Below are 27,605 nucleotides of genomic sequence, written 5' to 3'. Positions count from 1 at the left end.
ATATGCCAAACCTACAGTATCGAACCAGTTCAAGGATTTTTGTCGTAAACGTGGGGTAGCAAGTTACTAATACGACTCAATAATTATAAAAAAAAAAAAATATGTCAACCTTCTGCTACATTGATTTTTGTTTCAATTTATAACATGATTATAATATGATGAAACTTGAGGAGCGGGTTCAGTATTCTGAGAATGATTTCTAAGTTTTGGGACGTGTTCATCAATTAGGGGTGGGGTGGGGGGGTGGGTTTGTGAGGTGTTAGGTGGTATGGGATTAAATTAAAGCTAAAAACACTCACAGCAGCAAACACCTGCTACAGTAACTGCCCTAGCAACCTGTGAGTGAAAGTTAAATCGTTTGGAGTATATTTTTTTAAATGGACCACATTAAATCAAAGTTGGTACTCAATTGCCACTAGGGGGCAGCCTAAACACTTCTCAAGACCTGTCACAGGTCACAGGTTGCCAACCCTGGTTCTGGAAATCCCTCCTCGGTGCACATTTAGTATTCTCGTACTGTAACACACCCACTTCAACAAAAGAAGGGTTGATTAGTTGAATCATTTGTGTTTGAGTAAGTGAAAGACTCAATAATGTGCTGTTCAGGAGTAGGGAGAGGAAGCTTTTATCCTTCCATTCAAAGACAAAAGGCAGTTCAAAGGCAGGTGTATTCTGCCCCTGTTTTATCGTAGTGTGTTATATTGTGTTCTCGATCGCTTACGTAACAGACAACAGGTAAGAAGAAATCATTTTCACACCAAGGGTTTTTTTTTTCTAGTCAACACATTGGGATGTCCTATTATAATCAACCATGGGCCTGAGGATGCTGAATTAACGCAACCAGCCCAATGCTGCTGATTGTGCTCTAACAGCATGTCCTGGAAGGATGATTCAAACCTCTTCTGTTAGAGCAGTCTGTCAAAAATAATGTTTTTAAAATGGTCCGTTTAGGTTTATAGTTATTCATGCTGAGGAAATGCCTGATATTTGTGTGTTTGTTAGAATTTTCTTTTTGGATGGCTAAAAAGCTAGATAGATTTTGAAACATAAAATTGTTGAAAATAATATATCAAATCAAATAAAATTTTATTCGTCTCATACACATACATACAGGGTACGACATGCAGTCGTATTTACCTCGTATTATAAAATAACAAGACATTAAAAAATTATTACAGCTTTTTTTAAATGTGTGAATATTTTAATCGTATGGCAACGTTTACAACTTTGGAGTCTGTAGCATATGTTCTTCATTATAAGTAAATAGAAAGCATACTTTGAACCCTTCCCTTTGTGTCCGGAACAACAGTGAGGTAGGCCTCAGAAACTCTCCTTTCTTAATTTTACACCGACTTTAGCTCGTATTCTGATCCTATTTTACACAATTTATACGATCATATATATTTGTTTTATAGCTTTACCTGAATTGTATCATCTGAACTTTAGTTTAAAACTTAGTCGGTATTCTGTGCCATGTGGTGGATGGAAAATATGCAACAAAACCTGTTAGACAAAGGCAAAGTCAAAAACATCAGAAAACGAATTCCAATGGACAGTAGCACACTGTGGGAACTGGAGCATTTCCAGCTTGGCCTGTGCCAGCTAATTTTCCAGTTTCCTTATTTTTAAATTGATCAATAAATATGTTAACAACGATCAACAAATCAATAACTCCACTGATAAAAATGGACTAACAGTTTAAGTAGAACAATCAACACATAGCAGACCAAGCTGTGGTAGAAGATTATGGCTGTGCCTTTAAAGCCTTATGTGGTGGGAATTCACCAGAAGGAGACTGAAGAAAGTTTCAGAGGAAGATGGTTTATTAAGTCAATCAAATAGAGAAGAAAGTCAAGAAGGAGCGCAAGGTTGGTTTCTCAGTTCACTTATACCTCAGACAGTTCTATTTTCTTCATACCTATGTCTTTCCCTTCCTCTCTAGCAAGGCAGAACTGGTTCTAATCAGTAATGATGGTTAAGATATATGCAGCTGTCACTTATTTCTTGGACAAAATGGAACACAAGTGCCCTGCAGACTGGAGAGTCCTTACTTAGACCTGACTGTACACCATTGGAACGAACCGGAACTGGAGTCTCCTTGACATCCTATTATAAAGGAAGGAGTGAAAAAAATCCCCACAGCTACAATCTAACATCAAGTAAAGCTTCCCATAAGAGATGAATGGAGCTCATTATAACAGCATTATACTGTATAACAAGATAATGCATCTGGAATTGGATAGTCAACATGCTCATATAGGTGTGTCGGTCACATGGGGGTGCACATACATGTGGCCATACAGTGTATTTCACCAGCAAGATCATACAGTATTGGTCAAGTAGCATAGCCATACTGTTTGGTTGAGGTAAAGCAGCAAGAAATCAAAGCATTACACTATACAATCTGTGAGCACTACTTTTTTTTTGCTTGTCTGCTTCAAACTGGTTCTACAAGCCCGTCTGGTTCTGCATCACTTCAATATTCATGTGTAAAATATTTCTATTTGATTGCTTCCTCAAACACAAGCCTTTCGAGTGAACGAAAGAAGACGTACTAAGATGTTCTTGTTTGATGCAAGAAAATTACGATCTCATGAAACTTGGTTGTTAAAACTATTGTCTATTGAGACTCAACTAGTTAAATCACTGCAGTGTTCCAACCTACCACTGGGTGGATCTAGGACGAATTATACGAATGCACAAACGACCAATCATGACTCACCCGACTACGACGGCCCTACTCTTAAAGGGATAGTGCTATTACACGATGTTAAAGCTACGAAGTGTTTTTAATAGCATGGGATTTCAGACACCTTTCATTTCTATTAAATGATAACGTGATATAATCATTTTTTACCCCACGCCTTCAGAGTTGGGTGTTTGGGTTCATTCCTCCATCCTGTGTATGTATAGATTTTGCAGAGTTTCCTCACCCAGTTCAAACATGTGTTTGACTGGCCTCTTTAACCTGTGTGTGATTGTGATGAGTTGGGACCTCGTCCAGGGATCCCTGTGACACGAGGCTCTTGGGATAGCCTGTAGTTTCCCTGCAAACCAGTGAAAAATGAACGGATGGATGGATGGAAAGATATATTTCAATTATGTTTTTTCCAATTAGGTGTAAAAAAAAATGTCAATTTTATTCCCCACCTCACTTTCTTATAAGAAGACTGGTGTTTGTGCTTTTGAAACCTGCCTGATTTGATTACCAGCTCCTCGTCCCTTGTGTTTTACATACAAGTTATTTGTAAACAGGAAAATGGCTGTCTCAGGGCACCCAGGATTTCATTCCCTGTCATCTCGCAGCTACCCGTCTCTTTAACCCTACGCTGTGATATGATATAACATTTATTGATATAATAATATAAAATTTCTTTGCAGGTGTAAAAGAGAGCTGGCGAATAGTCAGAAATGGCCTCCAGTGACTTCAGTTATATTTCTGGTAAGTGTTTTTTTTTTTTTTAGATCTGTAATTGATCGTATCAATTAAGCGCAACAAGGCAATTGTCAACTGCTTATCTTTAGTCTTGAACCTAACAATTGTCTTGCTTTAGTCATAATGGAGAAAAACCTTATACTCTTCCCAGCTTTCATTTCTAAGGTCTGATTATTCGGTATCTTTTCAGCACAGTTGGTGCTCTTTTCCTTTTTGTTGTGAGTTCTTTGTATCCAATACAATGATTTATAATCTGGCGTCACCCAGAGGATTGGTGTTTGGGTTTGGTTCCTCTCAAGGTTTATCCTGCCTGTGGTATAGTGCCGCAGGAGCTGGTGGGTTTATGGGACTCGCTCCAGGTCCCAGCAACGGTAGCTTGGCAGTTCAGGAGCGTGAACCCTAACATTCTGATCAGTGACCTCAGTACCTCTGAGCTACCACTTCCCTACTCAAATGCCCTATACAAATAACATTAAAAGAGCTTGAATTAAAAAAAAAATGTTTGTCTTGACTTAAATCTTGATGCTTGACCTGATGCATCTTTTTCTGAGGGGTGAAGTGTTTTTGTCCTGCAGGTGACCCACACCTTCTATCAGAAGTGAGCATTGTGCTGCTGGGCTGCAAGGATTCTGGGAAAAGTTCTGCAGGAAACACCATCCTGGGACAAGACGTGTTTGATTTACAGGAAAATGTGCGCTGCTTGAAAAGACATGGAGACGTAGCAGGCAGGAAGATCACTGTAGTTGAAGCTCCAGGATGGTGCTATGATAACCCTGTGGAGGAGAGCACCGAGCATCTGAAAGAGGAGATCATCCTCAGTGTGTCTCAGTGTCCACCAGGTCCACATGCTGTACTGGTGGTAATAAATGTTGGCAAGAATTTCACAGAAAATGACAAAGAAATATTAGCAGGATATCTCAGTCTTCTCGGTGACAACATCTGGAGTCACACCATAGTTCTGTTCACCTACGGAGACTCTCTGGGTGACACAACCATAGAGAGACACATTGAGAGTAAAGGACAGGCTCTGCAGTGGCTGGTAGAGAAATGTGGGAACAGATATCATGTTTTTAACAACAACATGGATGATGACTCCCAGGTTGCGGCACTGCTGGAGAAGATCGAGAAGACCATGGCGGGAAATAAAGGACGCCGTCTGATAACGGACGTGAAGACATTATGCAGGAGTAAAGAGGACGAAGACGGAAGGACTAGAGGCACCAATTATTCACAATATTTCATAAATGTGCTCGTATATGTTCTCGAATTCCTCTCGTTCAGTTCTCAGCAGGTGTCACTGCCTGTGTGGAGTATCACACGTTCGCTCTATTTTCGTATGGGTTTCTCGCGGTTTCTACAGTTTCCTCCCACCTCCCAAAAACATGCAGGTAAATAAAAAAACTGATGACCCTAAAGACCCTCTGTCTTTGCCTTGCTGAATGTTGCTTTATTTTACTAACCATAATTGAATCAAAATTGGACACGAAAACATTATGTATGCGAGTTTTAGTTATTTCCCTGATTTCCCTGCATATACATGTTTAAAAACATCGCTAGATAAAGGATCCGTGTCGTTAAGCTTTTATATAGGTTTTTATTTACATTCATTTGCAGATGAATTCAAATCACTTGTCAGAATTTATCCTGTTGTATAAAATAAAGAGAGAAGAATCTTTGTGAATTCAATCGAATTTAATTTGCTGATTTTTTTGCTTTTGTGAATATTTTCAGTGGTTTTGAAAAGTGGGACTGAAAAAAACACACAATCCGCATCATCACTGCACCCAGATGCGAGCCGGAACGAGAGAAGGGTTAGACGTATATCTTTAACTTTAGTGTTTAATAGTACTTTAATAGTAAGCTTTTAAAGAACTCTCAGAAATCTTTGACTGTGATACAGTCTTTCAGTGATACATTTATACTGATTGGTGTCCAGTGATGTCCAATAAGTTGATTTCTGTGAGGAAGGGTTAATAAGTACTAGAATTTTTTTTTATGTACAAAATGAAATGAAAGAAAAAACGCCCTTATTACTGTATGTTTAACAGACCTTAGAAGACACTGAATTATTTACTCCTGAGTTGGTTGAAAACTATCATAAAGATAAGAACAGAAATGAATACAGGTAACATACCTGCTTTATTATTATTATTATTATTATTATTATTATTATTATTATTATTATTATTATTATTATTGTGGTTATTAGTATTATTATTATTAATGTTGTTGTTATTATTATTGTTATTATTATTATTATTAGTAGTAGTAGTAGTAGTAGTAGTAGTAGTAGTAGTGGTATGGGTGAAAATATGGGTGTGGGTACCACAGAGCAAAGAGCTGATACGTTTCTCACCTGCGTTTGCTATTCTTCAGGTTTCTCTGCCCTCATGCTGGTCAGTTTGAGTGCAAACTGACCAGCCTTGTGTTTGAGATGGAAGGGAAGGGTGTAGTGATGTACAGAGTAGTGCCCTGGGACAACCACATCTTGGCTGGATTACACCACATGGATCCTGCAGGACCTCTGTACAGTATTGACTGCCTTGAAGGTTCAATCACTTACCTGCACCTTCCACACTGTGAGCTCCATTGGGGTAAGTTGACATTTGAGTCAGAGTTACAAAGGAACAACGCTTGAGTAAAATTTCTAGTACTGTAACAGATGTACATACCTGTAGAAAGAAGCCTGTAAATCTAATAAAATAAACAAGCTTATGATAAAAAGTTATTTCCGCTGTGACATAAATACTGTTTCTGTTTCTAAATGTGTTCTGGTTGTTCAGATGTTACAGGTACAGATGTGGTTCAACTGACCGTGGCATGTGTGACGGGGGAAAATGTAGAAAACCTTCAGCCGCTGAAAGTAACGAACACACGTGTGATCATAGATGTTCAGAGACAACGTCTCTCCTGCGTCGGCGTCGTCAAAGAGCTGCAATTCCAGTCATATCCCGTCAGAGCCCAAGTCTTACTATTCTGTAAAAAAACTGAAGAACACAGGATGAGTAAACTGTACGTTCATCTGTTGCCGGGTAATGTGCCGGTGAAAGAGGTAAACATTAATGTATATGTTCATTAGTGTTATTATACAGCGATGTTGTATTCATCGTTGTATTATACGGTGAGGTTGTATTCTATTAACAAGATTTTATAGTTTTATGATAGTTGCTTTCTAAAATTTCCATTTGCCATCAAGGTGCAGAAACAACATAACTCCAACACATACATTAGTACGACCTCTGAATGTCAGCTGACTCCTGGTTACATCTACAGTCCATGCTGTAAAACTACAGACCACGACTTTGTGTCCCAACCGAAGGTAAAGTCCATATCATATGGTCATATTTTAAGAAACTTGGTTGATTGGAATGATCTTTCCCATCATCTTTTCTCTTAGGATGAAACGTTTAACTGCGATTACAGCACCGAGTTTCCTCCTACGTTCGAGGTGCCGTTTAATCCTGAGGTCGATCAATTCACTTTAAGTCTTTTGGATGAAAATGGCCAGGAGGTGTGGAAGCCTTGTACGTTCTTGCTTACAGGTAAACAAATGTTGGTGCTGACATTCAACTGAGGCTGGCATACAATAAAAACGTAATAGAAAAATGTTTTCGGCCTGCACGGCAAATTATGTGCTGTCCGTGGTGGATTCTTGTGAATTCAATAGCAACAGCAGCACCAACAGGTTTGTTTGAAGAATTGCATGAAAACGCATTAAAGGTATGACTAGCACTGGTATCATTATCATACAGTAGGTATCATTTGCAGTGCTTTGACCCCTTTTACTTAACTGAGACACATTCAGACCTGTTTTACACACATATGGTCACTTTGTGGATACAAAACATGATTCGTCACATCATCGGATTATCAGTGTGACCTGAACTGTAGAAGTGTGAATGCTGTGAACATTGTGGTTAATGTTTGCTATACTTTAATTACTATCTGTATTTTAGGTGCTGATCTAGATGTGGATGAACAAAGACACATTCTGGCTCTGGCTCACATTTCCTCTTCTTTATATCACATTGGAGACTGTATTGAAGGCAAGAAATTCATCACAGACGAAATGAACAATATGATTCACTATTCTGTAGGACTCCAGAAAATTCAGCTATGCCCGACTCATCCATTTTTCTTTGGTCCTCAGCTTGAACATGGCTTATTTTTCTCCCATACACAGCTCTCTGGTCTTCATCTCGGTTTACCCTTTCGCACAGCAAATGTAGACAAAACCCCAGGCTCGTACCAAGAGTACACATTCAGAGCTAGAAATTGATTCTACAGCAATAAAAGGGCAAAACTTGGCAACATCTGTCAATCACATGTCCTAATATCCCAATTTGATCACTTGAAAAAATTGGGTGGATTCAAATAAAGGTACCATGTACTACGCTGTTTATCAGGAAATAAGATGATATACCTTTATTCGTCCCACAATGCGGAAATTTCTTAAATAAGGGTTTGGAATCGGACTCACAACCAAATTTCCCCATTGTGAAGGGACTGCTGGTCATTGCTGAGCTTGCAAAAATTGTATTTATTTATTATTTCTTTTTTCGATTTTCATTCAAATTCAGACTAGTTTGTGTTTCAAAAGAGTGTTTTGGATCAAAGGCATATGTTCTGTCAATTAAAGTTAGGGATGCAGTTACATATGAGGAAATAAATAAAAAATAGAAGGGGTCAAAGCACTGACTCTTGGGGAACCCCATAGAGGTGGAGGTGATAATGGAATGTCTAGAGACAATAATAATGAGCTTTTCAACATTTTATCAAGAATCCCTTGTGAATCACTTTGAATCAAACCAAAGTCATGAGGATGGGGTTTAATCAACCCAAATAGACTGGAAAACAAGCACCGCATATACACATAGAATAAAGTAAAAGGTGGAAAGAATATTCTCTCTTTACTGTATATGAATGTGTTTAAGGGCATCCCAATGAAGCCAGCTTCAACCCTGAACTCAAGATTCAGGATTTCACACATTCTGCAGACGTCTACAAGGGTTTCGTCCAGACGCCTCTCATTTACCACAAACAGGTGAACAAGTGTGTGAATGTGTGTAAATGCCAGGTGCCATGTTATAGATCCAAATTTAAATCGTACGTCTTCGTCATCTAAACCTCTATTCTACCTCTAATCTAGTGTGTTAAAATGTTGGACTGGTCAAACAATGAAATATCTGGCTTCCTGTGATTTTGTTTATCAGCCCAAAGGAGACATGGCATTTTTCATTCCAGAAATGCTTGAAAGTTGTCCTAAGGACAGGAATAGCTGTGAATACAGGTAACACATCTGATTATTAATTCTAGGAGGTAGATAAAGGAGTAGCATGATGAATTAAGGACACAAGTACTTTTATTTTCTTCAGGTTTGTCTGCCCTCATGCTGGCCAGTTTAAGTGTGAACTGACCAACCTTGTGTTTGAGATGGAAGGAAAAGGTGTAGTGATTTACAGAATCGGGTCCTGGGAAGGCCGGCTGTTGGACGGATTACCGCAGAATGAGCCTGCAGGACCTGTGTATAGTATCGACTGCCATGAAGGTTCAATCAATTACCTGCACCTTCCACACTGTGAGACTTGTAAGTTAACCTTTCTCTAATGTTTATAATAGAAGTGAAAGTTGCACCTGAACGTAGCTATGTAGGAAAGTAGCACTGGACAATATCGTCTATAATACGATAGTGCTGCAGTCTGTAAATTACACCATTATAGAATAACTACTTAGTCCTTTTTGTACTTATTATTATCTAACGCCTTGTGGTTTAAATGTCGCAGGTACAGATGAGGTTAAACTGACTGTAGCACACGTGACCGGTGGAAAGGTGAAGATACTTCAGCCTCTAAAAGTAACAGACACACACGTGATCGTACAAATCCATGGTCTTTCCCTGTTCGCTCTTATAAAAGCACTGCTATTCCAAGCGTATCCCATCAGAGCCCAAGTTCTACTGTTCTGTAAAAAAGTGACTGGAAATCACAGGATGAATAAACTGCACATCCATCTGTTACCGGTGAACGTTCCGGTTAAAGAGGTAGTCTGCTTTAATGTTTATGTTAATTATGTGTAACACATCCATCGTGTGTCTGTGGGTGTTAGTCGGTGCTGAGGCGGTAAACATGTGGACTGTGAGTTTTACACTAATCTGTTTCATCGTGAAGGTGCAGAAACAACATGAGTGCGGCATGTACATTGAGACGACCTCCATGTGTAAGCTGAGCCCCGGTAAGACCTACGAGCCATGCTGTAAGTCTAACGACTGTGAATACAAACACCAACCAGAGGTAAAGTAGAATTACTCATTATACAACAAATCAACATCATCATCGTCATCATCATCTTGCTCGGGTGACTGGATCTCTCTCCATATTCTGATTTCTCAGGATGAGACGTTTGAGTGTGACTATGGACCCAATTACCACCCTACATTTGAGGTGCTCTTTAACACTGAGGTTAATCAAGTCACATTAAGTCTTCTGGATGAAAAACGCCAGGTGGTCTGGGCACCTCGTACAGTCTTACTTACAGGTAACCGGATGTTCATTTTTCTCAAACATACACAACACACATCCAGGAGTCGCCAGTGTACACGGGTTAACCTTGATAAGACTTCAGTAGGCATTAAAGGTGCCCTTCCACGTTTTTGTGTTAGGTCCATATGTGTTTGTGTTGTGTCGGGATGTGAAAATGACCTGCTACCTCTCCGGTCAGTTCTAGCCACAGAAAAAAAAATAAGCGGAGAAATTAGGTCACTTAGAAAAGCTGCTCAGAGTGACGTAGAAATGATGGAGCTCATTACTATTCATGAGCTATCCCACTTGAGACCACGCCCACAGAATTCGTGTAGCTCAGTGAGGTTCCTATACAGCAAGGATGGCTGAACGTCAATATACCTGATTCTGCCGCAAGTCCAGGTGATTGCAAACAAAGTTCCTCTAGCCTAGGCTACTTATTGCGCTGGGTGAATGTATAGTCATGCTCTCATATCCTAGCAGTTAGCCAATCAGAGCCAAGCAGCATACCTCATTGAATATTAATGAGAACTGGCGCAAATCGAGCCGAATCTTCCTCAGGCTTTCTATACCACACTAGAATGGCTTGAAACAAGGTAACCAAGGCATTTTTCAACAAAAAAATGTTACACAGTCCATGATAAACTTCAGACATTACCACAAAAGTAATGAAATATGTGTGGCATGGCAGGGCATCTTTAAGGATTGTGAAAGTAGGACCACCAGGACACCACCACTAACGGTCACAATCAAGAAAGATTCTTATATTCTGTTCTTGCATGTCATACATTTGTCTATTGTGTGAATGTAGTAGCTGCTGTTACTTAGCTGATGTCACGTTCGATTGTGGACTCTGTAGCGTCTTTGTTTTTAGTTTGGATGAAAAATGCTACTGTTTAAATAGACTTTTGCTAAGAGTACATTTTTGATCATCTTCTTATTTAAACCCTGAGGTCTGAGTCTCAGGTCTTGTTGTCTGTCTTGTGACATCAGGTACAGAGTCGGAGGCAACCAACATGGATACGTTGGAAACCAAACGTAAGTCTGTCTAACATCAGAGCAGAAACACGCGCAAACATTTTGTTTTTTAATAAAACATATTTATATAATTATTACTCCATTTTACTGTAAACATTACTGGCGTGTGTTTGAAATGCAGTTCCTTACAGATTCACTGATTCGAATCCTGTTCGAGTGCAAGAAAGTTTACGTCATTTCGACTTTTGATTGTTTGTATTTTAGGTGCTGAATTCGTGAATGATCACCGAGCAGCTTTCATTCAGAGAATTTCTTCAGTAATGGAGATTGCAGACTGTCTAATAGCCAGGAAAATAATAACTAATGAAATGTTAAGTAATATCAGTGCAAAGGAAACACCGCAAGCCCAAATGAGAGAAGTGTACAAATATCTTGACTCAGCAGGACGAGCTGTGAAAGCTCAATTCTATCAAATTCTCCTAGAGAAATATCACAGTTTAGTGATGGAGCTGCAGTCGACTCAGGCGTAGTGGACATTTAACAGAGTAACACACATGACAGATTTATTTGTGTAGCAGAAATATAGAGATTAAGAGATTAATTTTCATTATTATAATCCTGTGTTAATGTGAACATGTTAAATCAACAAACAAAAAAGCTACAATTTGTTATTACTATAATTCCAATAATTTCTTTTAATCTTAAGTAGGCAGCAATAGATTATTCGGTTTTAATGTATCTTGCGCTAATCGTCAGAAACACGAAGAAAAAAAAAGATTTTTTTCTTAGACATTTTGTTGTTGTCATATACCATAATTATTCATGTCAAGGTGTAACCACAGCATACACACCTGCCTCTTGTCCTGTTCTTTGGATTTCTCTTGGATACGACTATAAGACTGAGCTCACCAGTAGATAGCACAGAAATCATTTACAAAGGAAAAAGTAAATATAGTTATGAAAAAAAAGTATAGACATGACTGACTATTTGTCATTTACTCAACAACACTAATCACGGATGGAAGGATGGGTTTAAAAATGATGATGGAGGTTCTTCAGGGTTGTTCGGCTCTTCAGACATCAGTCTGAAAAATCTAATGAAATTCAGATGACCATAAAATATAAAAAAATTGAATGTAATAAGAATAAGTAATATAGTTTATTACGTAAAATAGGAATATGTTCGTGTCAGAGGCTTCGACTTTGAAATGGATCATCTTGTAATTTGATTTGTAAAATGATTTTTCGGCTCCTCGAAGCAGCCGGGATGCATAGGCTGAATGCTAGCGATGTATAAAGTATATATGTATAAAGATGTATTGAGGCGATGTATAAAGCAATTTCACCCAACTAATACATTTATTACCAAAACAATTTTTTTTAAATACAGCGAATAAATACCCCCACTCTACCCTATCAAATGCTTTTTTAGCATCCATTGAAATCACAATCTCAGGTACCGTCTCGGAATGTACGGTATGAATAATGTTTAAAAGAGTGCGAGTATTAAAAAATAAATGACATCTCTTAATAAAACCGTTTTGCTCCTCAGAAATAATGCTGGGCAACACTCTCTAGGCACAGAGCTATAGTTTTTGCCAGAACTTTAACATCAGCATTTAACAAAGATGGAGGCCTATAGGAACCACACAAAGTTGGATCTTTGTCACTCTTCAAGAGAAGAGTCAGTTTTTGGACAATCTTGAAAACCCTACCACTGATTCTGACCATGTACAAGAACTAGATGCCCCACTCTCCCTTGAAGAAATAAAATTCTCGATTAAAGCGATGCAGTCCAATAAAGCCCTGGGACCTGCTGGGTATCCTATTGAGTTTTTCAAAAAATTTGTTAATAAATTAGCACCTCTACTTTTGTCGTGCTAATTTATTAACAAATTTTTTGAAAAACTCAATAGGATACCCAGCAGGTCCCAGGGCTTTATTGGACTGCATCGCTTTAATCGAGAATTTTATTTCTTCAAGGGAGAGTGGGGCATCTAGTTCTTGTACATGGTCAGAATCAGTGGTAGGGTTTTCAAGATTGTCCAAAAACTGATTCATAATAGCCGTATCATCCGGAAATCCGGATTTATACAAAGAGGTATAAAACGATTTGAACGTGGCATTAATTTCTACCGGGTCTGTGACAATTACATTAACATCATTATTCATTATTAATTTTAGGTTGCAAACGTGAGGCTGATAGACGTTTCAATTGGTGAGCCAATAGTCGATTCGCTTTATCCCCATGTTCATAGTAAGTGCCGCTTGTCTGCAATAGCAATCGCTCTACTTCAGTAGGTAGAAACTGAATTTTTTATTGATCAAAATAGCAACTCCTCTTGATTTAGAGTTAAAGTTAGAGTGAAAGACATGCCCTATCCAAGAAGCCTGCAGCCTATAATGATCTTTGGACTTGAGATTAGTTTCTTGCAAAAACAATACGTCGGAATTAAGCCGTTTCAAATGGCTAAAAATTTTACTACGTTTAGATGGGCTTCTCATGCCACGTATATTCCAGCTAATGAAACAAACAGATGGGCCGACACCAGGATTACCGGAATTCAACTTTACAGTACACATGAAAATGCACATGAATAGTACCAAATGGCCAGGACAAACACCCCCCCCCCCCCCACACACACACACGGACATATACACACCTCGAAAAAGCTACATCATCAGCTACATCATCAGTACAGACGGAGAGAGAATCCCCCATTTCTCCCACTGTACCTCTGAGTGCAGCTAACTCTGCATCTGAAGCAGCCTTATCGTTCACCAGCTGTGTTTTTACTGACTGTAGGTCAGCTCTAATTGAGGACAAATCATCACCCAGTGCAGTACGAAGTTTGGTCTTAAAAATCTCAGCAATGTCTTGCTTTAAAGAGATGCTCTTAACATCTACAATATAATGGAGTGAAGAATCAAGGACATTTGTATATTTTGATAAGGGAAATACAATGTTGAAATAAGTGGTGATTGATCCCTCCTCATTTATTTATGTGACTCCTGACTTAATCGTTACAATCTATACCTTGAACAAATAAATGAATTAACACTTGTTTCTTTGAAAAGGATCGTTTCGTATAAATGTTATTGTTTTGTGTCATATGTGCGTGTGTTTACGTTACCTGACTAGCGCATGCGCACTTCTGCACAGGGAAACTGACCTGGTATATTCTCCTGAAAAAATCATCATCTAGCTGAACTAAACCCACCCAACCTGTTGCTTCTGATGCACATAAACTCAGATATTTTTCTCTTCTTTGTTATTTTTTTTCTGATTGAGCAAAATATAATTATTTGGTTCGCCTCCATAGCCTGCAGCATACACTACACTACAAAAAAGAAAGTAGTTTCAGGTAAGAATCAGCTGCCTGTATTCTCTGTTTATTTTATAACAAATTCAGAGCCTTTAATTAACGTGATCATCTTTACATTATATTCTCTGTCTGAACTGCACGCCTCATGTCAGTGCTTTTTAAAATGTGCTTTTTGTTCTGAAAATGATTCTGAAACTTATTCCGTTATTCTACACGTTCCTTACATTTTGATATAAATTTGATATACAGTGGCAGCCTGTTCCTCGTTCCAACAAAACAAATGTTTGTTATTTCATTGTAGAGGTGCAAGATATATATATATATATATATATATATATATATATATATATATATATATATATATATATATATATATATATATATATATACGTATATATATATATATATATATATATATATATATATATATATATATATATATATATATATATATACGTATATATATATATATATATATATATATATATATATATATATATATATATATATATATATACGTATATATACGTATATATATGCCCTTCTTTCTCCATCTCTCAGAATATTGTGTTCCTGGGCTGTGGGACATCATCCTAGATCAAGAAAGGTTTCATGTAAAATGAGGAGCATGTTGTACTATCGGAAAGGGAGAGGTAGCAGGGAGGAAGATGACTGTACTTAAAGTTTCAGGATTTTGTAGCGATATAACTGGTGAGATGTACACCAGCGTCCTGCTGGAGGTGGTTTGTACAACGTTTCAGTGTCCACCAGGTCACTGGTTAATAAAGTCAAATTAATTATTTTGGATTAAAATGACCTGGTGCTGCGGAAAATGTGATGTCATGCTTACAGGTAACCAAATGTTAAAATGAGGGTAAAAACTTTTAGGAGAGGCTTGTATCAGTTGGTTGGCAAGGCTAAGTCATCCATCTCTCCACCCACCCATCCATCCATCCATCCATCCATTTTTAGGATCTTTTATCCTTACTAAGGTCACACACCTAGGGGCAATTTAATGAAGGTTACACACATATTTTGAGGTTTCTTTACAGTAGAAGGGGAAAAACCACCTTAACACACATGGGAAATTCATGCTAAATTCCACACAGACAGTAACCCAAGCTCAGTGTGAGCTCAAAGTCGAATTCAAAGCAAATATAACAGCACTAGCTTCATGCTTCTTCTAACAGCTACTGTAGCTCTGGTTATATGTTAATGATTTGCTGTCTTGTCACATCAGTTACATGTAGAGGCTTAAACGGCAAAGATTCACCCCATGTTACTCTCTGGAAGTTTCACATTATATTTCTGTGGAAAAAGAATCCAGTTGCCTTTCTAAGGTAGTCAAAGCTGCATCATGGCTAACGCTATCTGAAATCTTTATTGTGATAAAGATCTGCGTGCGGACTCAGATAGGACAGATGACGCACGCTGTGTTGATTGTGTCAATTGTTTGTCCTGTTTGTCTAGACCAAGTGGCTCCTGTAAGTCCACATGCCTTCTCTGTTGATGTTGCTCTTTGGCTATGGAACAACTTGCCTCTGAACATCAGACAGACCCACTGTTTCCTTATTTAAAAACTGGTTGAAAACTTGTTTATATTCCCTGGTTTTTATTTAATTTTGAATTATTGATGTTATTAGTTTATTTTGTTATTATTTAATTATTTTTATTTTTGCATTTTTGTATTTTATGATGCACAGCACTTTGTGTTAAGCTTTGGCTGTTTTAAAAGTGCTTTATAAATAAATTATTGTTGCTGTTATTATTATTGTTGTTATTATTAGACTAGGGAAAATACTTTTAAAAGTCTAGAAGAAAAAGAAAAGATATTATAGTGAGCAACACTATAGGATGACACGCACTCTCTAGGAGCACGCCTGAGGGAGCTGAGTGCATTGTGAGAGGTTTCCTCTGTGCATGCTCCGATCTCACTTGGCTGTTTTTTCCAGCAATGCTTCTGGGCCTTGTGGCTCAGGTCCCGCATCTGCTGTGGTGGTCTGATCCCTTCAATCATGGGCTTTTGCAGATCAAGTAGGCGGAAGCAGAATAAGAGATGGTGTTTTCCGTTCCATTACCTTCCCCTGTCTCTGATATTCCCATTACATTTTCAGGAGCTCGCTCTGTGATTTCTCCCAACTCAGAAGAGGGTATGTTGTTGTCCACATTTGGCCCTGAGGAGTTCGATGAAGGCTCTGAGGCGCATTTCTATCTTGATTTGCCACCACAGTCAGTGGTGTTCGAGGAGGTCTTGCAGGCCTACCAGGCTGACCAGCTAAAAGAGCTTGACTGTGGCGAGGGACTGAACCTGAAGTTAAGGTCTCTAGGCCTCATGTTGAACCCAGAGAGCTTTCTCCTTTGCAGAGAACCACATTCTTGACAGCCGGTTGGGATTCCACAATGATGCAGGCATGTCTGTCTACTGCTCTGGTGGCTTCCATGATGGCATCAAGGCCTTTCCAGCTCTGGCTTTCATCCCCACATGTACAATAAGGCTTAAGGCTTATGTGCTTTGGGCTTCATACCCTGGTTATGCAGAAATGACTGCGATTCCTGACATTGGGTCCCACTTTAGGGTTATGTAATCATTGCATGACTCTTTTGACTGATGCCTCACTGAGGCCTGCTTGAGTATGGTTTGCTGACCTAGTCTCTGTGCTAGATGAAACTCCTTGGGAGATTCCACCCACCTCTGCCCCAAGGTTTGGAAGATCTGGGTCTCACACCTGAGGGGGACCAGTTCCTAAAGGAAAGCCTACCAGTTCAATACTTTGTGGGTACAGTGCTGGAGTTTCTGCAGTCTCTCCTTTGTCGAGACCTCTCCCCCTCTACATTAGAAGTGTGTGTGGCCTCTATTGCTGGAAACCACAAACCTGTCTTTGGAGCCTTCTTGGGTAGACACCCCCAGGTCTCTCATTTTTCTCTCGTGTTCTTCCTTCATTTGACCTCTCAATGGTCCTGAAGGGACTGCTGGAAGCTCCCTTTGAGCCCATGGAGTTAAGCCTCTGAGAAGTTTCTGACCCTGAAAATGGCTCTGCTCATAGCCTTGGCTTCCCTTAAAAGGGTAGAAGATCTGCAGGCTCTATTTGTCACCTCCAATTGCTTAGAATTTGCACATTGCATGTTCAAGGCGGCGCTGGAATCAGGATCGGGTCTGGATTAGTGGACATTTAACAGAGTGAATCACATGCAGTGAAATCATAGTTTCTGGAATTTCGTAACAGATTCAGTGAATATCTGGGAAGCATTTGGTAGGAGATTAACCAAAAGGGAGCTGATATGAAACTGCAAGTCATATGCATGAGCCACACATCACATTTCATTATCTTTCAGGCTCTGGAAAACAGAGAGGATCATCACTGACAGCCAGCATTGTGATATTTATATAAAGCAATAATTCTTCTGACTAATCTGTGAAAAAAGAAACACATAATGAAAAATAAACACATGATAAACGTAGATGTCACATCCAGGAGGGAGGGAGACAGACCTGTACGCAGGATAGCTTCAAATGAATGGAGTTTAATAAATGATAAAGACAACACAGTAAAATACGATAACTAAAACAATACAAACGACGACATTCAACACTGACTACATTAACTAATGATTCCACACTGCCATTGGCAACCCGGCTCATTTAAATACACATGACAATAATTGACAATAACGAAGAGGTGTGCAGACAGGGAGGAGTGAAGGCGGGGCAGACATGTGAAAACAACAATAATAACAATAGCACATGGCCAAAAGTCCGGGCTAATTCCTGACAGTAGAGGTGTATTCAGGAAAGGTTTTTCCCCCACACTATCAACAACCGTCCATTTTGCAAAATTTCTTTAACAATAGTACAATACATCCAGAGAATCATCTACTAAAATGAAGGCTGACTCTGTCTGTACTGTGGAAAACCCGGACACCTGCTACCAACCTGTCCCACCAGACCACGCAATAGACGAGACACCCTGGTGAGTCTGAACATGTTTACCCCCCGATCGCAGAACTGTGCACAATTTGACGTGCAATTAAAAATTCAGGGACAGGAGATTAATCTGGTAGCACTCATCGACTCCGGCGCTGCCGGAAATTTCATCTCAGAGGAGTTCACGAGATCAAATACCATCCCACTGACTGGGTGCGTCTCTCCCTTGGCAGTGAGGCGATAGATGGGCGACCGCTTGGAGAAGGACCATCAGCTTTCTCATGATCACCTCTCCACATCACTTACTGATCTTGGGTCTGCCATGGCTGAAGCTCCGCAACCCTGTCATTTCTTGGAGGGAGCAACATATAATATATAATAACCTGGGACAACACCTGCACCCAACATTTCCAACCCCCCAAGACACCATTCCAGATTAACTCTGCCATCACCACACCTTACTCTCCAGCCATTCCCGGCCTGCCAGCCGAGTATAACGATCTTGCAGAGGCCTTTAACAAGGTCAAGGCCACCGAGTTACCGCCTCATCGAACTAGTGATTGCTGCATTGAACGCCTGCCACATGCCACACTACCCAAGGGCAGAATCTTCCCTCTATCACAACCAGAAACCGAAGCAATGAATAAATACATTGAGGAGGAGTTAAAGAAGGGATTTATTCGGCACTCAGTATCACTGGCATCATCAGGTTTCTTCTTTGTGAAGAAAAAGACGGAGGTCTCTGACCTTGCATTGACTATCGGGCTCTGAATGAGCTAACCGTAAAATTTCTTTATCCTCTCCCACTCGTTCCATCAGCTCTCGAACAACTGCACAAGACCAGATATTTCACTAAACTGGACCTACGCAACGCTTACAACCTCATTTGCATCAGAGAAGGAGACAAGTGGAAAACTGCCTTTTCCACCCAGTCGGGCCACAACGAATATTTGGTCATGCCGTTCGGCCTTGCTAACAGCCCATCAGTATTCCAGTCGTTCATTAACAATGCTTTCTGGGACATGATGGATCGCTGGGAGATCGTGTACATTGACGACATCCTAATTCATTTTGAGATGTTAGTGGAACAAATCCAGCACGTACGAGCAGTACTGAAACGACTGATCCAACATCTGCTCTATGCTAAAGCAGAGAAGTGTGACTTCCACAAGACATCCATGTCCTTCCTGGGCTACATCATCTCTGCGGGAGGGGTCACCATGGATGATGCCAAAGTAAAAGGGGTGCTAAAGTGGCCACGACCTCAAACCATCAAGGAACTACAGCGGTTCTGCAGGTTTGCAAACTTCTATCGCTGCTGTATTTTGTGGTTTCAGTACCAAAGTGGCACCACTCACCTCTATGACGAAAAGAGCACCGTCCCTTCTGACATGGTCACCTGAAGCAGTTACAGCTTTTCTTCTCCCGAAGGAGCATTTCACCACGGCTCCCATTCTCCATCACCTCGACCCCACTCGACCATTCATTATCGAGGTAGACGCCTCCACCACAGGAATCAGAGCAGTTCTATCACAGCGGCAGGGGCTGGCCGACAAAATGTTCCCATGTGCTTACTTCTCCCGGAAACTATCGGCTGCTAAACTCCACTACGATGTACGGGACCACGAATTGCTAGCCATAAAGGCAGCATTCGAGAAGTGGCGGCACTGGCTGGAGGGCGCCCAGCATCCTTTTCATGGTTCTTACAGATCATAAGAATCTGGAATACTTATGCTCTGCCAAGTGCCATGGGCTATGTTCTTCACATGCTTCCGCTTCACAGTCACCTACAGACCTGGGTCCAAGAACACTAAGGCTGACGCACTCTCCCGCCTAGACAATGAGCCCGACCAGGGTCCATCATCCACGAGACTCAGATCATCTCTTCCATTCAATGGGGTATTATGACCGAGATCTCACAAGCCAATGCACTATCTCCGCCTCCTGCTGTCTGTCCGCCCAGCCAAGACCTATGTACCAGAGAACTTACACTCAGCTGTCGAAGAACTACTGCACACCTCTCCAAGCTCTGGCCACCCCGGCATTTCGGCCCGCGCAAAATAAGTTCTGGTGGCCCTTGCTATCCAATGATGTAAGAAACTCCGTGAGAGACTGTGCCGTGTGTAACACCTCCAAAGCCTCGCATCAGCTCCTGGCCAGATTACTGCAGCCCTTACCTGTCCCACTGCGACCCTGGTCCCACATAGCTATCGATTTCGTCACCGATCTGCCTAAGTCCAGCAACTGCACCTGAATCCTCACCGTCGTGGACCGCTTCTCGAAGGCATGTCGACTAATACCACTGGCCAAACTGCCCACAGTGTTCGAAATGGCAGAAACCCTCTGCAACTATGTGTTCCGCCTCTACAGCCTCCCTGAAGACATTGTCTGCGACAGAGGACCACAATTCACATCCCGAGTTTGATCCGCCTTCTTCAAGCAGCTAAACATCAACATTAGTCTCACCTCAGGATACCACACACAAGCCAACGGCCAAACCAAATGCATGAATCAGGAGCTCACTTGTTTCCTCCGTTCATATTGTTCGAATAACCAAGCCGACTGGAGCAGGAACCTCATGTGGGTGAAATATGCGCAAAACTCACTTACCAAATCAACCACCGGCATTACATTGTTTCAGTGCATATTGGGATATCAACCGCCTCTCTTTCAGTGGTCCGGTGAGCCCTCAGATCTGCCAGCCGTGGATGATTGGTTCCGTAGGAGCAAGGAGACCTGGAACGAGGCTCATCACCAGCTGCGAAGAGCCATCAGGCAGCAAAAGCTCCAGACCGACAAACGCCACAGACCGTGCCCAGATTATCAGCCTGGGCAGTGGGTTTGGTTCTCCACTCGTGACATCTGTCTATGCCTACCCTGCAGAAAGCTCAGTCCCAGGTACATGGGTCCGTTCAATATCATAAAGCGAATAAACCCGGTGTCACATCGCTTGGCATTGCCCGTTTCTTAGCGCATCTCTCCTATGTTCCATGTCTCGCTACTCAAACCCGCTGGTGGTCCGAGAGGAGAACGAGAGGAGGCTGCCGAACCATCAGTGCCACCGCCCCTGTTGGTCGATGGCGGGGAGGCTTTTCAGGTCCGCAACCTACTGGACTCTGTATGCCAGGGCGGTAACCTCGAATACCTGGTCGATTTGGAGGGGTACGGTCAGGAGGAACGCTCCTGGTTAAGGGCAAGGGACATCCTGGACCCATCACTCACCGCCGAGTTCCACCGACAGCATCCAGATAAACCGGCCCCTCGACCTCGTTTAAGACACCGGCGCCGTACGCATCCTCGCTTCAGGAGCCGCTCGCAGGGGGGGCTCTGTCATGAATGAAGCACCTGCCTCATCCTCCGATCGCCACCAGAGGGAACGTTTGCCTGAGTATTAGCCACTTCTGGACTACCCTTTCCATAACCCAAACGCCACCTGGTTCCAATCATCCACTTCCTATATCAACAAACTTGAACTTGATCTGTGTGCGAAGTCTTGACTTGCTCTGGCTGTCATTCTGAGCATTTCCTGTCCGGTTATTAGTCCCTGTTTCTTGATTTGTTTCTGCACCTCTGTCTACGATTGTTTGCCGCCTGCCCTGACCTTCTACCTGTTATTATCGACCCCACTTCTGCCTTGCCTACTTTGCTGTGTTTGCTGTTGTTTGACCCTGCCTGTTGTTGTTACGAGAATGTTCAATAAAAAACTGCAAATGCATCCTCAGCCTCACAATGCGTCATTACAATAACAAATTCAAATCATGTTCAATCATCAAAACCTTTGTTACATGATCTGATTTACAGCTGTACAGATGTCTTCTCCTTCATCTGAACTAAGAGTTTAATGTCTTTTTAATTTACATTTGAGTCTAAAAATGATAATGAATCGAATCCAATTTGGCTGTAAGTTCATTACATTTTGATATAAATTTAGTTGATGTTTAATTGATGTTTTATGTCCTTTTTCTATCTTTCACATCTAGTTTAATCTACCACTTTGAGTGATTTGTTCTCTGTTTTCTGTTTTCCTTCATTTCTCAGTCTGCTTTATAATCATAATGCTGTCGTTTGACATGACACGTCTAATATTGTCTACAAAGTGTTCTGGTATATCCATGTGGCATCCTCTGTACAACATGACTCTGTACTCTATTACAGCATGACTGTACTCTATGAGAAAATAATCTAATAAAATAATAAAACATAAAACAGAATATAATAATTTTTGTGGATTCCAAAATGAACAGTGGTTGAAAGATAAAAACATGATGTTTATTTGTCTATTGTATTGCAGAAGTTTAAGATACAGCGACGTAGTCAGCGATGGCCTGCAGAAGCACCAGTTCTGGTGAGTTTGTAGATTGTGGTTGATTTGTAATTTGTCATATCAAATGATTGTTCTACTTGACTTTTGTTTGTGACTAGTTCACATTAAATGTGGGATAAAGTCTGAAAAGATTTTACAGTCTTTTCTTTTCCATTTCAAAACCCTTACATTTTAACATTTCTCAGAAGGAGAGCTTGAGAACATTATGTAGTGAATTAGAGAAATCTGCTTTTCAACATTTTATCAAGAATCCCTTGTGAATCACTTTGAATCAAACCAAAGTCATGAGGATGGGGTTTAATCAACCCAAATAGACTGGAAAACAAGCACTGCATATACACATAGAATAAAGTAAGAGGTGGAAAGAATTCTCTCTTTACTGTATATGAATGTGTTTAAGGGCATCCCAAGGAAGCCAGCTTCAACCCTGAGCTCAAGATTCAGGATTTCACACATTCTACAGACGTCTATAAGGGTTTCGTCCAGACGCCTCTCATTTACCAAAAACAGGTCTGTAAATGACTGGCTGTGCTTCATCATCCCTACTGAACAAAGTGTGTGAATGTGTGTAAATGCCAGGTGGCATGTTATAGATCCAAATTTAAACCGTACGTGTTCATCATTAAATCTTCAAAACATTTCAAAACATCTATTCTACTGTATCTATTGTGTTAAAATGTCTGACTGGTCAAACAATGAAATATCTGTTTTCCTATGATTTTGTTTATCAGCCCAAAGGAGACATGGCATTTTTCATTCCAGAAATGCTTGACAGGAATAACTGTGAATACAGGTAACATATCTGATTATTAATTCTAGGAGGTAGATAAATGTGTAGCACAACATGCTTCCAGCTTAGGTTGGTCTATTTTTATTTTCTTCAGGTTTGTCTGCCCTCATGCTGGCCAGTTTAAGTGTGAACTGACCAACCTTGTGTTTGAGATGGAAGGAAAAGGTGTAGTGATTTACAGAATCGGGTCCTGGGAAGGCCGGCTGTTGGACGGATTACCGCAGAATGAGCCTGCAGGACCTGTGTATAGTATCGACTGCCATGAAGGTTCAATCAATTACCTGCACCTTCCACACTGTGAGACTTGTAAGTTAACCTTTCTCTAATGTTTATAATAGAAGTGAAAGTTGCACGTGAACATAGCTACGTAGGAAAGTAGCACTGGACAATATCGTCTATAATTTTATAGTGCTGCAGTCTGTAAATTACACCCTTATAGAATAACTACTTAGTCCTTTTTGTACGTATTATTATCTTGTGGTTTAAATGTTTCAGGTACAGATGAGGTTAAACTGACTGTAGCACACTTTACCGTGACCGGTGGAAATGTGGAGATACTTCAGCCTCTAAAAGTAACAGACACACACGTGATCATACAAATCCATGGTCTTTCCCTGTTCGCTCTTATAAAAGCACTGCTATTCCAAGCGTATCCCATCAGAGCCCAAGTTCTACTGTTCTATAAAAAAGTGACTGGAAATCACAGGATGAATAAACTGCACATCCATCTGTTACCGGGGAATGTTCCAGTTAAAGAGGTAGTCTGCTTTAATGTTTACGTTAATTATGTTTAACACATCCATCGTGTGTCTGTGGGTGCTAGTCGGTGCTGAGGCGGTAAACATGTGGACTGTGAGTTTTACACTAATTTTTTTCATCATGAAGGTGCAGAAACAACATGAGTGCGGCATGTACATTGAGACGACCTCCATGTGTAAGCTGAGCCCCGGTAAGACCTACAAGCCATGCTGTAATTCTAACGACTGTGAATACAAACACCAACCAGAGGTAAAGTAGAATTACTCATTATACAACAAATCAACATCATCATCGTCATCATCATCTTGCTCGGGTGACTGGATCTCTCTCCATCTTCTGATTTCTCAGGATGAGACGTTTGAGTGTGACTATGGACCCAATTACCACCCTACATTTGAGGTGCTCTTGAATACTGAGGTTAATCAAGTCACATTAAGTCTTCTGGATGATAAACCCCAGGTGGTCTGGGCACCTCGTACAGTCTTGCTTACAGGTAACCGAATGTTCATTTTTCTCAAACATACACAACACACATCCAGGAGTCGCCAGTGTACACGGGTTAACCTTGATAAGACTTCAGTAGGCATTTAGGATTCTGAAACCACCACTAACGGTCTCAATAAAAATCTAAACTCTGATTCTGATTTCTTTCTAGTCAAGAAAGATTCTTCCAATCTGTGCCGGAATGTCACACATTTGTCTATTGTAGCTGCTGTTACTTGATGTCACATTTGAATGGATGAAAAATGCTACTGTTTAAATTTCCTCTATAGACTTTTACTAAGAGTATGTTTTTGATCATGTTGTTATTTAAACTCTGAGGTCTGAGTCTCAGGTCTTGTTGTCTGTCTTGTGACATCAGGTACAGAGTCGGAGGCAACCAACATGGATCCAACAGGTAAGTCTGTCTAACATCAGAGCAGAGACACGCGCAAAAAATTTTGTTATTAATAAAACATATTTATATAATTATTACTCCATTTTACTGTAAACATTACTGGCGTGTGTTTTAAATGCAGTTCCTTACAGATTTACTGATTCAAATCCTGTTCGAGTGCAAGAAAGTTTACGTCATTTTGATTTTTGATTGTTTGTATTTTAGGTGCTGACTTCGTGGATCAACACCGAGAAGCTATCATTCAGAGAGTTTCTTCAGTAATGGAGATTGCAGACTGTCTAATAGCCAGGAGAATGATAACCGATGAAATGTTGAGTAATATCAGTGCAAAGGAAACACCGCAAGCCCAAATGAGAGAAGTGTACAAATATCTCGACTCAGCAGGACGAGCTGCGAAAGCTCAATTCTATCAAATTCTCCAAGAGAAATATCCCTATTTAGTGACGGAGCTGCAGTCAACTCAGGCGTAGTGGACATTTAACAGAGTAAAACATATGACAGATTTATTTGTGTAGCAGAAATATAGAGATTAAGAGATTAATTTTCATTATTATAATCCTGTGTTAATGTGAACATGCTAAATCAACAAACAAAAAAGCTACAATTTGTTATTACTTGCAAATATTTCTTTTAATCTTAAGTAGGTAGCAATAGATTATTCGGTTTTAATGTATCTTGCGCTAATCGTCACAAACACGAAGAAGAATTGAGTTTTGTTTCTTAGAAATTTTGTTGTCATATACCATAATTATGCATGTCAAGGTGTAACCACAGCATACACACCTGCCTCTTGTCCTGTTCTTTGGATTTCTCTTGGATATGACTATAAGAATGAGCTCACCAGTAGATAGCACAGGAAAAAGTAAATATAGATATGAAAAGAAAAAAGTATAGACATGACTGACTATTTGTCATTTACTCAACAACAGTAATCACGGATGGAAGGATGGGTTTAAAACTGCACCGTGTACTTTTACAGTAGAAGGTGAGGGAAGTCCTCCATCATTTTTTCATGCACCTGACCCTCATCCTGGTGCTGTAGGAACTCATGATGGAGGTTGTTCAGGGTTGTTCGGGTCTTCAGACATCAGTCCAAAAATCTAATGAAATTCAGATGACCACAAAAATATAAAAAATGTAAATGTTATAAGAATAAGTAATATAATTTAATACGTAAAATAGGAATATGTTCGTGTCAGAGGTTTCGACTGTGAAATGGATCATCTATACCGTAACCAAATAAAATAATTAACACTTGTTTATTTGAAAAGGATCATTTTGTATAAATGTTACTGTTTTGTGTCATGCGCGCGTGTGTGTACGTTACTTGACTAGCGCATGCTCACTTCTGCACAGGGAAACCAAGCTGGTGTATTCTCCTGAAAATGTTTCATCTAACTGAACTAAACTCACCCGACCTGTTGGTTCTGATGCACATAAACAGATATTTTCCTCTCCTTTGTCATTTTTTTCTGATTAAGCAAAATATAATACTTTGGTTCGCCTCCATAACCTGCAGCATACACTACACAAAAAGGTAAGAATCAACTGACTGTAGTTTATGTTTATTTTAGAACAAATTCAGAGCCTTTAATTAACGTGATCATCTTTACAGCTGAAATATTCTCCGTCTGAACTGCATGCCTCATGTCAGTGCTTTTTTAAATGTGCTTTTTGCTCTGAAAATGATTCTGAAACGTATCCCATTATTCTACACATTCTGTAGAGCTTGACTGTGGTGAGGGACTGAACCTCAAGTTAAGGTCTCTAGGCCTCATGTTGAACCCAGAGAACTTTCTCCTTTGCAGAGAACCACATTCTTAAAGGCCGGTTGGGATTCCACAATGATGCAGGGATGTCTGTCTCTACACTGCTCTGGTGGCTTCCATCCTGTCAGCAGTGAAAGCTATTCGGCTAGACCAAAGCCTCTCTGTTATCCATTTGGGTCCGCTTCACACAAGGCCTTTCCAGCTCTGGCTTTCATCCCCACATGTACCCTCTGAGGGTCATAAGGCTTATGTGGTTTGGGCTTCATACCCTGCTTATGTAGAAATGACTGCAGTTCCTGACCTTGGGTCCCACTTTAGGGTCATGTAATCATTGCAAGACTCTTTTGACTGATGCCTCACTGAGGCCTGCTTGAGTATGGTTCACTGACCTAGTCTCCGTGCTAGACGAAACTCCTTGGAAGATTCAACCCAGCTCTGCTCCAAGGTTTGGAAGCTCTGGGTCTCACACCTGAGGGGGACCAGTTCCTAAAGGAAGGCCTATCATCTGAGGAGTGAAGGCTCTATTTTGCCTCTGGAGCAATCAACGCCATCAGGAGCCAGTTCAATACTTTGTGGGTACAGATCTGGAGTTTCTGCAGTCTCTCCTTTGTCGAGACCTCTCCTCCTCTACGTTAGAAGTGTACGTGGCCTCTATCGCTGCAAACTACAAACCTGTCTTTGGAGCCTTCTTGGGTAGACACCCCTTGGCCCTGGTCTCTCATTTTCTCTTGTGTTCATCCTTCATTTGATCTCTCAATGGTCCTGAAGGGAATGCTGGTAGCTCTGAGAAGTTTGACTCTGAAAATGGCTCTGCTCGTAGCCTTGGCTTCCCTTAAAAGGGTAGAAGATCTGCAAAACCTCCATTTTGTAAAGTTTCTTTAACAA

General features: G+C 40.5%; 1 protein-coding gene across 3 annotated transcripts; it reads left to right on the top strand.

Annotated features, from left to right (window-relative positions):
* The first annotated feature begins 243 nt into the window (after positions 1 to 243).
* On the top strand, positions 244 to 26,208 carry LOC113650939. Of its 3 annotated transcripts, none has more exons than XM_027159508.2 (18): positions 244 to 735; positions 3,382 to 3,442; positions 4,012 to 4,824; positions 5,168 to 5,247; positions 5,485 to 5,561; positions 5,813 to 6,030; positions 6,220 to 6,488; positions 6,633 to 6,755; positions 6,834 to 6,978; positions 7,393 to 7,482; positions 8,371 to 8,480; positions 8,650 to 8,726; positions 8,812 to 9,023; positions 9,220 to 9,476; positions 9,604 to 9,726; positions 9,826 to 9,970; positions 10,948 to 10,992; positions 11,197 to 12,609. In XM_027159508.2, exons 2-18 carry the CDS (start codon positions 3,412 to 3,414, stop codon positions 11,460 to 11,462), a joined length of 3,081 nt encoding a protein of 1,026 aa, XP_027015309.2. In that variant the 5' UTR covers positions 244 to 735; positions 3,382 to 3,411; the 3' UTR covers positions 11,463 to 12,609. The 3 variants fall into 3 exon arrangements, with proteins under 3 accessions (XP_027015309.2, XP_047665320.1, XP_027015310.2); XM_047809364.1 differs by lacking the exons at positions 244 to 735; positions 10,948 to 10,992; positions 11,197 to 12,609 and adding exons at positions 1,247 to 1,313; positions 24,916 to 24,951; positions 25,156 to 26,208; XM_027159509.2 differs by lacking the exon at positions 244 to 735 and adding an exon at positions 1,247 to 1,313.
* Positions 26,209 to 27,605: the final 1,397 nt, after the last annotated feature.

Source organism: Tachysurus fulvidraco, chromosome 26 (genome assembly GCF_022655615.1).
Source record: "Tachysurus fulvidraco isolate hzauxx_2018 chromosome 26, HZAU_PFXX_2.0, whole genome shotgun sequence".
NCBI classification, from domain to species: domain Eukaryota; kingdom Metazoa; phylum Chordata; class Actinopteri; order Siluriformes; family Bagridae; genus Tachysurus; species Tachysurus fulvidraco.
The sequence above is the reverse complement of the archived record's forward strand: the minus strand, read 5'-3'. Positions and strand labels throughout refer to the sequence as shown.

What these genes read in the sequence shown, in the direction of transcription:
- LOC113650939 (XM_027159508.2), top strand. Translation starts at nt 3,412, where the DNA reads ATGGCCTCCAGTGACTTCAGTTATATTTCTG. An exon ending in CACCTCCCAAAAACATGCAG is followed by an intron (nt 4,825 to 5,167) that starts GTAAATAAAAAA and finishes GAATATTTTCAG; the next exon opens with TGGTTTTGAAAAGTGGGACT. An exon ending in ACTTTGTGTCCCAACCGAAG is followed by an intron (nt 6,756 to 6,833) that starts GTAAAGTCCATA and finishes CTTTTCTCTTAG; the next exon opens with GATGAAACGTTTAACTGCGA.